General features: G+C 40.5%; 1 protein-coding gene across 1 annotated transcript in view; it reads left to right on the top strand.

The window, feature by feature from the left end:
* The window catches only part of Sptlc2 (serine palmitoyltransferase long chain base subunit 2), a 79,463-nt gene that overhangs the window by 17,667 nt on the left and 48,937 nt on the right, over nucleotides 1-12,859 (top strand). The window contains exons 2-3 of the mRNA XM_021179358.3: nucleotides 77-271; nucleotides 12,557-12,711. Of these exons, the coding sequence (XP_021035017.1) occupies nucleotides 77-271; nucleotides 12,557-12,711 (350 nt within the window). The remainder of the gene's footprint in view (nucleotides 1-76; nucleotides 272-12,556; nucleotides 12,712-12,859) is intronic.

Below are 12,859 nucleotides of genomic sequence, written 5' to 3'. Positions count from 1 at the left end.
TACTCTCGAAAATAAGCATGACCTTAGTGTTTCATTGGTCTCTGATTGCAATAAACAATTTTAATTGCTCTCTTAGATTCATCATGTTACAGAAAATGGAGGACTGTACAAAAGACCGTTTAATGAAGCTTTTGAAGAAACACCCATGCTGGTTGCTGTGCTCACGTATGTGGGCTATGGCGTACTCACCCTCTTTGGATATCTTCGAGATTTCTTGAGGCATTGGAGAATTGAAAAGTGCCACCATGCAACAGAAAGAGAAGAACAAAAGGTAATTGTCAGGGAACCTTTGATTCTGCAAATAGACCATGCTCATATAAATGTTGTCATTGTCACACAGTCCCTCCCACCACCCCACCCCCCAGTAGAAATTGGGGCACATGGAGTTAAATTTTGAGGCAGGAGGATTGCTGTGACTTTGAGGCCAGTCTGTGCTACATAGTAAGACTCTGTCTCTAAAACAGAGCAGATACAACTGTGACAAAAACTCTATAAAAATATTCCACAAGGAAAGCTGAAGTCAAGGTTGAAGGCCTAGAAAGAGCAAAGCATTTGAAGCTAGAGAGATAGCTCAGTGGCTGAGAAAGCACTGTCCTTCCAGGGGACATCAGTTCTGTTCCCAGCATCTACATGGAGGCTCACAACTATATGCTCCAAATATCTAAAACACTAACAGAGCAAAGCATTTAACTTTTTTTTTTTTTTTTTTTTGGAGACAATATTTTTCTGTGTAGCCCTGGCTGCTCTGGAACTCACTCTGAGGACCAGGCTGGCATCGAACTCAGAGATTCATCTCCTCTTCCCTAGTATTAGTATCAGGGGTATGCACTACCACTGCCCTGCAACATTTTTAACTCACCTACGTTACACTTCAGAACGTAATGAAGCTGACAACAGTAACATTTCACTGATAAGAAAGTTAATAATCACCAGCAGTGTGTGTAAGGTTCCATGGTGTCATAGCTTATGTGGTGCAGAATAAGTGAAATCTGTTCACCCTCCCTTCTGGATATCTCCACTGTGTTTATGGTGATCTGTGGAGACTGAATTCTCTTAGACACATTGGATATAGTTATCTAGTCCACAGATCAGCACCTCTCCCCAAACATGTCCCCAAGCTGAGTGTGGTGAGGCCAGCCTGTTCACAGCAGCAAAGGCTCTTGTCTTAGTAATGGTAAAAAGAGAGGTAGGGGCTATCTCCAAGGAGGAAGACCAGATTCACTTCAGGTCACTCTTGTCATAATACGCCTGTATTCCTTTACAGCTTTATATGATGCACATGTGTTAAACTATTCCTAATAAACACCCAGGCTTGAAAAAACTTTAAAAGTTACTCTTTGAGAATTTCATGTGGTATGTTTTGGTCATATCCACCTACCCATCCCTGTTTCTTCCCTTCCATTCTTTCTCCTTGGACCCCTGCCAACTTCATGTCCTTTTTCTTTTTTCTCCCCTCCTCTTCCTCCTCTTCTTCTTCTTAAATATTCTACTACATCCCGTTAGTTCTGCCTGTATATGCTGCATGGGACATCCATTGGAGCACAGTAACCTACTAGTGGCTGACTGAGTTATTTCCATTGGCCCACCTCCCAACTAATTATTTACATTGGTCTCATTCTCATGAGACAGAGAGAGTCAGATATATGGGTATCATCTGAGAGGAGACAGTAAAGAAAGAGAGAGTACACTGAGAAAAAGTAGAAAAGATAGGCATAGTGGCACATGTCTATAATGCCAGATCTTAGTAGGTTGAGACAGGAGGATTACTGTGAGTTCAAAGATATCCTTGGCTACATTGTGAATTTCAGAATAAACTGGACTATTGAGTGAGACTGCCTTAGAAACAAAATAAATAAGGGGAAGGGCAGCCTTGTGGCTGGTGTGTTGAAACTAAGATGTTTGGGAGGTTGAGGCAGAAGGATTGCATGAAATCAGGAGTTCAGCCTGGACAACCTTGTGGAAGAATAAAGGACCTTGTCAGTTATTAGGAAAATGGAACCATTCATTCATTCGTTCACACACACACATATATGGGTTGAAAGAAAATTCATATCCCTTGGGGCTTCAGATATGTCTCAGCAGCTCTTCCAGAGGACCCTAGTTTGAGTCCCAGCACCCACAGTGAAAGCTCACAACTCTCTGCATCTGTAACTCCAGGCCCAGGGATTCAAACCCAACATAGCCATGTATTTTGTTTGTACGTTAATTTTTTTAAAAAAGATTTATTTATTTATGTATTTGAAAATTCTACTTGTATATCTACCTGCAGGATAGAAGAGAGCATCAGACCTCATTATAGATGGTTGTTGATTGCTGGGAATTGAACTTAGGATCTCTGGATGATCAGCCAGTGCTCTTAACCTCTGAGACATCTCTCCAGCCCTGTTTGTTTGCTTTTTGAGATAGGTCTACATAGCCCTGACTGTCTTGGAACTCTGTTTGAAGACCAGGCTGTCCTCAAACTCAGAGATCTGCCAGTGCTGGATTAAAGGCAGACCATTTCTGAGCTTAAAGGGTACTAGGCACACAAAGGGTACACATACATGCAGATAAAACATCTATACACATAAAATAAAATTTTAAAGAAAAAAAGAAAATTTGGATACCTGAAAACTCAGAGTTGAGGTATCCTTCTCTTTCATCTCAACCATTTTGTACCTGCTTTTAGCCCAGCGTCACAAGTTAGTCTTCGTACAAATTATCTGAAATGCTTACAACAAGATGATTTCACTAAGGATGTATTTTTCAGGCCAGGTGTGGTGGTACAGCCCTTTAGTCCCAGGACTTGGAGAGGTAAAGATGGGCAGATCTCTGATTTAAAGGCCAGCTTGGTTCACACACAGTTTCAGAGATCCTGGGTTTGAATCCCAGCACCTGTACAGTTATTCACAACCATCTATTACTCCAGTTCTAGGGAATCCAATTCCTTCTTCTCGCCTCCACAGGCAATTCATATATATGATCATGTAGTGCACAGACAGACACATGCAGGCAGAACACCATACACATAAAATGTAAATACATACATCTTAGAATGAAAAACAATTTTTAAATGAGGTTTTTGTTTTTAAAAAAGCAACACAAGTAAAGCTCTATATTCATAACTTAATCCAGTAGACAAACCAATTTTCATGATTGGAACCCTGAACACGTATTTGATTCTCCTCCTATTCTAGCTGGGTGCATCTAGCCGGAGTGAATCAATCCACAGAGCGCTGGCTTTGTTCACCCTCAGTCACAGAGTTTCAGCTGCTGCTTGTGCTGTACAGTGGCTCACTTGTGTGCTCACTTCCTATTGGGCCAAATCATAGGTGCTTGTGAGTGACGCTAGGGAACGTTTTATTTAGAGTGTAGGTAATGGCATGAGGACGGGCCGTATGGGATGACCTAAAGTAAGAAACATGAGCCTTGAATAGATCGGTTTTGAATGAGAAATGAGGAGACGGTGTGGAGACACGGGCAGTTCTTGAGCAGGGGGAGCAGCATGTGCTTGTGCAGCTGGTGCTGGTGTGTGATGCTGACATGCTAATGCAGTGATGACGCTATATTGGGTTATCTTTGGATCTTGCTTGGTATTTCTGGAGGGCAGTTTATAGTTTAATTATTGGGTGCTACCGGTATATACTTAATTTTATGTGAAAAAAAAACTAGGACATAGATTTTATTCTGAAGTAGCTTCTAATTTTGTTGAGTAAACATATATACATAAAACTTACCTTTGTACATTCACAGAAGTAAATAATGCTTAGATTATATTACAATGCAGAATGAAAGTTTCTGTGTATCCTGAGGTTAGTCAGGGAATTATCCTTAGAGGAATTAGTAAGAGGAAATAATTGGGGAGTCAGTGGAGATGGCATGTTTTCCTCCAGTTGGTGAAAAGATTGTTCTAAAGTGATCAACTTATTTCAGTGGGATTCTTCTCTGTTGAAAACAGCAGTTTAAACACGTGGGCTTTTCCATTCTCTTATAAAACCCTGCTTTTTGAGGGAGACCGTGCTTGGTTTTGAGGACAGGTGATGCTTATTTCTTCCTGAGCAAGCTCTGGTGAAAACAGCAGGTGGACTTAGCAGGTGGAAAGCGTCTGCTGGGATCATGCAGCACAGATAGCATGCTGCCAGTTTCCCCTTTGACGGAGGTAGCTACATCCATAGCTTCAACCCAACTGTCTCCTCATTCCATTTCAAAAAATCCAGGAGACAGTGTGACGGTTCTATACCTTTAATTCCAGCACATAGTCAGGCAGATCTGCCATCCTGGGCAGAGGCAGATAGATCTGAGTTTGAGGGTAACCTGGTCTATAGAGCTAGTTCCAGGCAGCCAGGGTTACACAGAGAAGCCATGTCTCAAAACTGTTGCCTGGGAGAAAGTCAGAGAGAAAAGCACAGGCTGTTAGTTACTCTTCCTCACAGGGAAATGAAATGGTCTGCTTTAGGCAATAGCTGAACTATATGATGCTAAAAAAGGAGTTTACAAGACTCTTGTACTTTGTATTAGTTGAAAGACATAATAAAGGGGCTATTGACTTTGAAAGACAGCATGGAAAGGATTGGAGGGAGGAAAGGGAGGGGGAAGTGGTGCAGCTACAATCTCAAAAAATAAACAGGGAAAATCAAAGGGAGGGGAAAGTTTTGCAGGGAATACAGCATCTTGCCCATCCATGTGCTGTGGTGCCAGGTTGGTGTGCAGTATCTGCTCTTGGGACCTTATTTGGAGCAGCTGTGTGGTGTTTTCTCCCTGTCTCTTCCACCCACAAAGTTTTCATGTTTGGATCTCTAGGCTTCAACCTTTTAATTGAGATTTTTCTTTGCACAGAACAATTTGGATCTGCATTTTACTATTAACTATGAATGTAAAAGTGCAAATAACTGGTTCCTCGGTGATGATCTGGGGTTCTCAACCAGTGAATGGTGACCCCTTTGGGGGTTGCATTTCAGATATATACATCTGGATTCATAACAGTGGCAAAATTGTAGTTATGAAGTAGCAACAAAATAACTGGTTGGGAGTCAGCACAACATAAGAAACTGCATTAAAAGGTCAAAGCATTAGGAACCTTGAGAATCACTGCCTTAGATTTAGTACCCTTGTGATGTCAAAATGATCAGGTGTTTTGAGACAGGATTTCATTATGTAACCTGTTTTGGAATATTGCTGTATACAGACTGACCTTGAGCTTGTTTGCTGTCCCAGCCTTCCCTCCCCTCCCAATGCTTGGCACCACCATGCCTGTCTCTAAAGCACTTTGAAATGCCATGACACTTTTGTTATAAAAAAGAAAGCTTTAAAAGTACGAAAATGTGGTGAAGTCCACTTGAAAACAGTCATCCGGAGGGGCTTGCTTGTTTGAGGGAGCAAGGGACTGATCACTGGCTGGGCCTTTCCTCCCTTGTTTGCAGGATCTGCATTTAGCCTGGGGTGGCTTGCTTCCAGTAATAGGTATTCTCTGCTGTATTCCTTTACTTTCTACAGGAGTAGCCTTCTCTCTCTGGAGACACGTCTTTGAATAGTTCAGTTGGTCTTAAAGTTTTTATCCTCCACTTTCATTCACTTCCTGTATCCCCACCCTGAGTCCTGGGGCTGTGGTGTAAGCAGCACTGGAACACTTCCCCTGTAGTGCAAAAGCTTTCCTGTGATTTTGTTTTCTCCTAATCTATTTCCATTCTTTCCTTTACAGTAAATCCCCCGATATTCTATTTCCAGCATTTGCTCTCCACCTTTTCAGTCTAATCCAGTCAAGTTTTTGAAGTTATCACAAAAACAGAAATAATTTTTTCCTCAGGGTTACCAATAACTTGTGTTGCAGGATATGATAGACCTTTCTCAGTTTTTACTATTTGTAATATTTTCAGCTGCATTTGACAGTTGGTCACCCTGTCCTGGCTTCTAGGACATTCTCTTTGGGGGGGGGGGTCTTCTTTTGTACTTTTAGTTTTTTGGGTTTTTTTTTCTGCTTTGGTCCTCTCTGTCTGCTGACCTATGTTGGTGTAGCCTGAGTTCATCTTTAGATGAGTACTTTCAACCCCTTCTCTATGCTGTTATCAGGCCAATTTCTCTATGAGTGAGTTCCGGGTCCTTTGCAAGAGCAGTATACTTTCTCAACTGGTGAACCATCTCTCCAGCCCCATTTCTGCTATTTTTAGTTCTGCCTTAATGGCATCTCCTTCTCTAGTAGACAAAATATTACCCAAATAAAAGTTGATGATAGAGAATCTTTGCAGTAATCTGTATTTGGAGTGTACTAGTTCTTGTTAAGCATTGGAAAATCTTTCAGCAGAGCCAAGTACCCGCCAGCATCAACATATTTGTTATTTCATGTGTGGCCTTCAGTATGAAGTATATTAGAGTTCAGAAGTTCCTTGGTCTGTTTCCAAAAGGGTAGATGTTTTAGCCTTCTGACAAAGTAGATTTCCTACCCCTGGTTGTCCTGGAACTCATACCATGCTGGCCTTGAACTCAGAGATCTGTGTGGCTTTGCCTCCCAAGTACTAAGATTGAATGCCACCATGCCTGGCAAAGTATATTTTCTCAAATTTACATGGTAAGCTAAGTAAAAAAGTTTAGGTTTCTTTCCATCTAGTGTTAGGTACCTTAATAAACTGTCACTTGAAATACTCAAAATTGGGCTGGAGAGATGGCTCAGCGGTTAAGAGCACCGACTGCTCTTCCAAAGGTCCTGAGTTCAATTCCCAGCAACCACATGGTGGCTCACAACCATCTGTAATGGGATCCGATGCCCTCTTCTGGAGAGTTTGAAGACAGTTAGAGTGTACTTACATATAATTAATAAATAAATCTTAAAAAAAAAAGATTTAAAAAAAGAAATACTCAAAATTAACCCATGGCAGACAAAATATTTTCCCTTTTATATAGCAAGTGTCTGAGTGAAGGTTTCATTGCTGTGAATAGACACCATGATCAAGGCAATTCTTTATAAAGGACAACATTTAATTGTGGCTGCCTTACATACAGGTTCTGAGGTTCCTGCCATTATCATCATGGCAGGAAGCACAGCAGTGTTCTGGCAGGCATGGCTCTGGAGGAGCTGGAATCTACATCAGAGCTAGGCGGAGGATCTCAAAGCCCACCCTCACAGTGACATACCTCCTAATAGTACCACTCTTGGGCCAAATATACTCAAACCATCACACCAAGTTTGGAATTTACTGAACTGCAACATTCTTCCCATTATTTTTAAAACTTTTTGTTGATTATTTATAATAAATACAAATAAATCCGAGTAGTGCTTATATGGGAATGCTACATGACAATGAGGGCCAAGTAGGATGACTCTTAAGCACAAGGACAGCCGCCATGACATGAGATCAGCACCTTGACAAGCAGAAGTCTGTGTGCAGGCTAGGTGCTGACTGATGTGTGTCTGCTGACCACAGGAAGTTCCAGTTTCATGAACTGCCTGTCTGTGTCTTTATCTTTTTCCATTAGATTTCTGTCTTTTTTTTTTTTAATGGCTTTTACAACTGATCTTAATTATTGTAGAATATATGTTTAAGTAGATTTTATTTTATTTTGTTCACATTTGTATGTATGTATCTGTCTGAGAGTGTGTGGTCATGTGTGCAGAAGCCTGCAGAGGCCAGAAGAGAGTGTTAAAACCTTTGGAGCTAGAGTTAATAGAGGTTATGAGTCACCTGGCAGCCTCTACTCTGCTTTTTTTTAAAACAAAAAACTAAAGAGAGCCATATAAGATGTGGCCTTCTGTGTTTGACACCTTTAGTTCTGTGTTAGACATCTTTAGTTGAAGGTTCATCTAGCATCATAGCATGTGATAATGCATATGAACATTTGTAACTAGAATATTTGTATTTTCAACCAGTGAAGTCTATGCAAATAATTCCCAAACCCCAGAATACTCCCAAGATTTGAAACACTTCTATTTCCAAGCATCTTGGCTCAGGGCTTTTGAAACTGTGCTACTGTTCCATTGTGTGAATGTTGCCACATTTTGTTACTGTTTTTGTTTGTTTGTTTATTGGGACCAGTCCTGCTATGAGTATTCTTGTTAAGCATTGTTTGAATAGGCATCTCCAACTCTTAGGGGATATAAGAAACTGGAACTGGGGCTGGTAAGATGGCTCAGTGGGTAAGAGCACCCGACTGCTCTTCTGAAGGTCCAGAGTTCAAATCCCAGCAACCACATGGTGGCTCACAACCATCCGTAACGAGATCTGACTCCCTCTTCTAGAGTGTCTGAAGACAGCTACAGTGTACTTACATATAATAAATAAATAAATAAATTTATAAAAAAAAAAAAAAAGAAACTGGAACTGCAGGCTCATAGGGGCTGCTTACATTTACATTGTTGAGATGAGCCAGAGTCCCTAGCTTCTGCTCCTTTATCCTGCATTTCCACCAGCATGGTAGTAAGGGGTGATTGTTCTCTGAAAAATTGCAGTTTTATTTTACTGTTTGGGAGGATTTATTTTTATTTGTATTGATGTTTATCTTTGTGTTTGTATGCTTTGTGTGGGGGCTCAGAGACCAGAAGAGAGAGTCGGATCCCTGGGACTGGGGTATAAGAATGTCTTTTAGAAGCAATCTACGACTTTTTATATGTTCTTATTTTTATATTTTTTTATAAAGATTCATTTATTTATTTTACATGTATGGATCTTTTGCCTGCATGTTGTGTCTGTGTATCATATGTTTGCAGTGCTCTCAGATAACAGAAGAGAGCATTGAAATCTTTGGAACTGCTGTCAGCTGCCAGTGAATACAGGAATCAATCCCAGGTCCTCTGGAAAGACAGCCAGCATTCTTAACCCCTGAGCCCCATAGGGTCTTTTTAAATCTTTTTGGCTTTTTGGGCAGGATTTCTCTGTGTAACAGAGACCTGGCTATCCTGGACTTAATTTGTAGACCAGGCTGGGCTTGAATTCTCAGAGATCTGCTTGCCTTTGCCTCTCAATACTAGGGTTAAAGATGTGCTCCACCACTCCCAGCCTGATGTTTTATTTTGTTTTGTTTGTTTTGTTTTTAAAAAGGTCTCACCCCATTGCTTTGACTATCTGGAACTCATTATATAGACCAGGCTGGTCTCAGACTCAGATATCTATCTACCTGCCTCTGCTTGCTTTTATAGAGATTTTTATCTTTTCCATTCTATTTTCTTTACTTATCCAATATTTAAATAAACATAATGCCATTCCATGGTTCCAGTACAAATTTGTTCTTTAATTGACTGCTGCAGTAGCTTTATGAATTCTCCTTTTACCCCCTGACCTTTGCAGAAAGTCAAGGATAGAACTCTTAAATTGTCTTGATGTGGATATATTTCTGAGCATGTTATCTCCACATCAAAGCAGTGTTATTTGCCTCAAATGCTCAAGTTTGAGCAAAATTTTGTCCTTTGATATATTGAAATTTGTACCTTAGTATGTCCTTTGTTGTGATTAAAAGAAAACTTGAGACAAACGACTTCAAAGGAAGAACTGTTTTTGGAGGGAGGTTCAATGATTGAAGAGATTTCAGCTCTGCTGCCCATGAACCTGTGGTGAGGCACCGCGAGGAGGCCATGGTGGAACAAAGCTTTCATCTTATGGCAGGGAAACAGAGGTAGGTCTGAGGCCAGGCTCTCACCATCCCTTCCAGGTCATTTCCCCAGGATCCTTCTGTGAAATGGCACCTGCTTGTAGGTTCACAATCTCCCAATAGTGCTCAGGCTGCTGTCAGCCTCTCAGAGACACTTGGGATCCAAACCATAATACCTAGACTCTTACTTAAATAAAGACTGTTGAGCCAGAGCTGACACTGAAGATTTTTCTTGGAATAAGGTTAGCTTACTACCAGTGGGGCTAGTTTGGAGTGCTGCTAGGGTTTCCATTTCAGCCACATCACTTGGTGGATGGCTGATTGCAAATGAATTATTTATTCTACCTTGCCCCTATAAAAGACAAGAAACCTAGTATTTTATTTACAAGCTGTAAGCCTAGATTGGGGAGGTTCTGTGCTAGTCTCAGCTGTATTTAAGCCACATGTCCCTTGTTACTTGCTGTTTGAATGTCACCAAGCTGCTTCTGCTCCATCAGCCTGTCCTCAGGGTGCATTTCTCTTGGCCACAGGCTCATAATCCATCTGGCCTTACTGTAGCCTCCTCCTTTCTCTGTCTTTTCTCTTTCCTTCTCCCCTGGTTGTTCTCTTCCAAGACCTCTCTATCCTTAAGCCTCACCTTCCTCTCTCTATGGCCCAATCACAGGCTCTGGACTTTTATTAGCCCTAGCCCTAGATATCAAAGGTACAAGGTGTTTCAGACAATAGACTGGACTGATGTGTTCAATAGCAATCTCTCTTTGGGGTAAACTGCCCTTGGATCTGCTTTCAGATCTAACTGCCACTGAAGTTGCCACCGTAGAACTTAGGATTCAAGAGAAGCTAACGTTGGCCTGAGTTCTTCTGCTGCCATTGTGTTCTGCTATTGGACCCAACATCCCTGCCTGTATCCTCAGCTTCTGTATGCTGGTGTCTCCCATCTCAGGGACTTGTGCTCTCTTGCCTCTGTAAGGAGATACTTGACCATGAAGTTCTCTGGGAGATTTGAACTCACTCCTTCTCTCTTAATCATGAATAACAGATGTCACCAGTGTCTATGTTCAATTCAGGATTGAGTGTGAAGCTCTGCCATGTTCTACCCAGCAGGTCCTTTCTCTCTTGGCTTTTGGCTATCTGAACTAGGCTCAGGAAGATTGTTTTGCTTTTGTTGTTCTGTTTTATTCCATGTTTATATAGTTAAAACATTTTTTTGTTGCTAATAATAATTTGCCTGTGAGGAAACAGTTCCTTAAAGAATTTAAAGTTCTTACTTGAACATGAATGTGCAGTGTTTAGAAACTGTTAGTGAAGCTTTAAAATAACTGGGCAGTCAGAAAGGATTCTTCAGATACATAAGACACACTACCACCTTCCTCGTAATAATTCCTTTTAATATTTGCCCTTTCTATAGTGGAGAAAATACTGGTAAATACTCCATCTGTCCGGGCTGGTGAGATTGCTCAGTGCGGACGGCACTTGTCATGCAAGCCTAGAGAAAGAGCTGTGTTGGGTCCACTGAATCCATGTGAAGGGGTTTGGAGAGAACCCCTCCAAGAAGCTACCTTCTGGCCTCCATAAATCCTTTGACACACAGACTCACACATATACATATATGCACATGCATGTATACACACTAATAATTATAAAAATGAAATTTAATGGAAGATTTATAGTTCGTCAGAGTGAGGGTGGAAGACTACTTTCCCCACCTTTGAGAATAGAGAGAGATAGTAGGATGTAATTTTATGAGAGAGAGAGATAGTCTGTTCTTGCTATTTATTCAGAGAACCTTTTGCAGGTCTTCTGAGCTGTCTAAAGAGACGATATCTACAGAGATGCTTATGTCGTAGGCACTGTAGAGTCCTAGTCAACAGGACTTAACAGTTTAATGTAGTGTGACAACAAGCTCAGGAGTCATGACCTCAAGTTCAATTTGTGCCAGTTACAGTAAAGCATACTTCTACTTTCTTTCTGTTTGCCTCAGTCTTGGAGAGCCCAGAGTTGAAGTAGATCTCATGTGGACCAATGAAGTGTGTTCCAGGAAGGGTTCATATGACACTGGGAGTGGTACTGTGTATTCATTTTGGCTCTACTGTGACTTAACCTTTTGCAGATTAAAGTTTTAGTTCAGTCTTAGAGGAAAGGGAGACTAAATCTGTGGGACAGGGAGTCTATCCTAAGAATGTACTTTTTTTATTTTGAGACAGGGTCTCACAGTGTAACTCTGGCTGGCCTGTAACTATATAGAACATGGTGGCCTCAGACTCAGAGATCTCCCTGCCACAAATGATTATTACTGTTTTGTTTTTATTTGTAAATAGTGTTTTGAATTGTGTGTGTGTGTATGCGTGTATGATACATAAATATAAAATATGCATGTCAGTACAGAGACCTTGGAGTTACAGGTGGTTGTCAGCTGCCTGATAATGTGTTCTGGGAACTAAACCTGGGTCCTGTGCAAGTGCCCTTACATCTAAGGTGGAAGACTTTTCTAACCTACATTTTAGTGTTTTATTTTATTTTTTAATCATTTTTTGGTGTATGGGCTGGTGTTTGATTTTGATCCTTGAGCAGCACATGCAGAGGATAAAAACTAATTTTAGAAGTATTTTTCCTCTTTACAACTGGGATTATAATTGTTTTTCTGCCTGAGGGCATGTGGGAGGGTAGTTTTTTTTCCAGATTGTTACAAAGGGATAGAATTATATGACTGGATTTTATTTCTGAGTCCAACTTCAAGTTAAGTCTGTTAATTCTATGTTTATGTGTTTTAGTTATTTGACATAAAATATGGGTCAAACATCTAAGCTAAGCAATCTTTACTTGATTAAAAAAAGATATCACAGAATTAATATACTTCTCCAGATGTTGCTTGGATATGTCAGTTAATTAAATATGATTGATTGACATCTTTCTGAGGTACTCCTGAGGTAAGAAGAGAAAAATTATAAGACTTGTCTTTCAATATATCAGTTAAATTTATACTGTTTCACTATTTTCTTGGCAGGACTTTGTGTCCTTGTATCAGGATTTTGAAAACTTCTATACAAGGAACCTCTACATGAGAATCAGAGACAACTGGAATCGACCTATCTGTAGTGTGCCTGGAGCCAAGGTGGATATCATGGAGAGAAAATCTCATGACTATAACTGGTCATTCAAGTGAGTTGTGTTTGGAAATTATTTCTTATCAACAAAGGAATTTGTTTTGAGTATTCTCTCAAAGCAAAAACAGCAGCTGAAGATAACACTATTATTGGTTTCTGGGCAATACTATTCAATACTGTTTCTGGAATATGTTTTGGAGAGA

The sequence above is a fragment of the Mus caroli genome, unplaced genomic scaffold, assembly GCF_978045245.1.
Source record: "Mus caroli unplaced genomic scaffold, Mus_caroli_1 scaffold_14, whole genome shotgun sequence".
NCBI lineage: Eukaryota > Metazoa > Chordata > Mammalia > Rodentia > Muridae > Mus > Mus caroli.
This window is presented reverse-complemented; position numbering and strand designations above follow the sequence as displayed.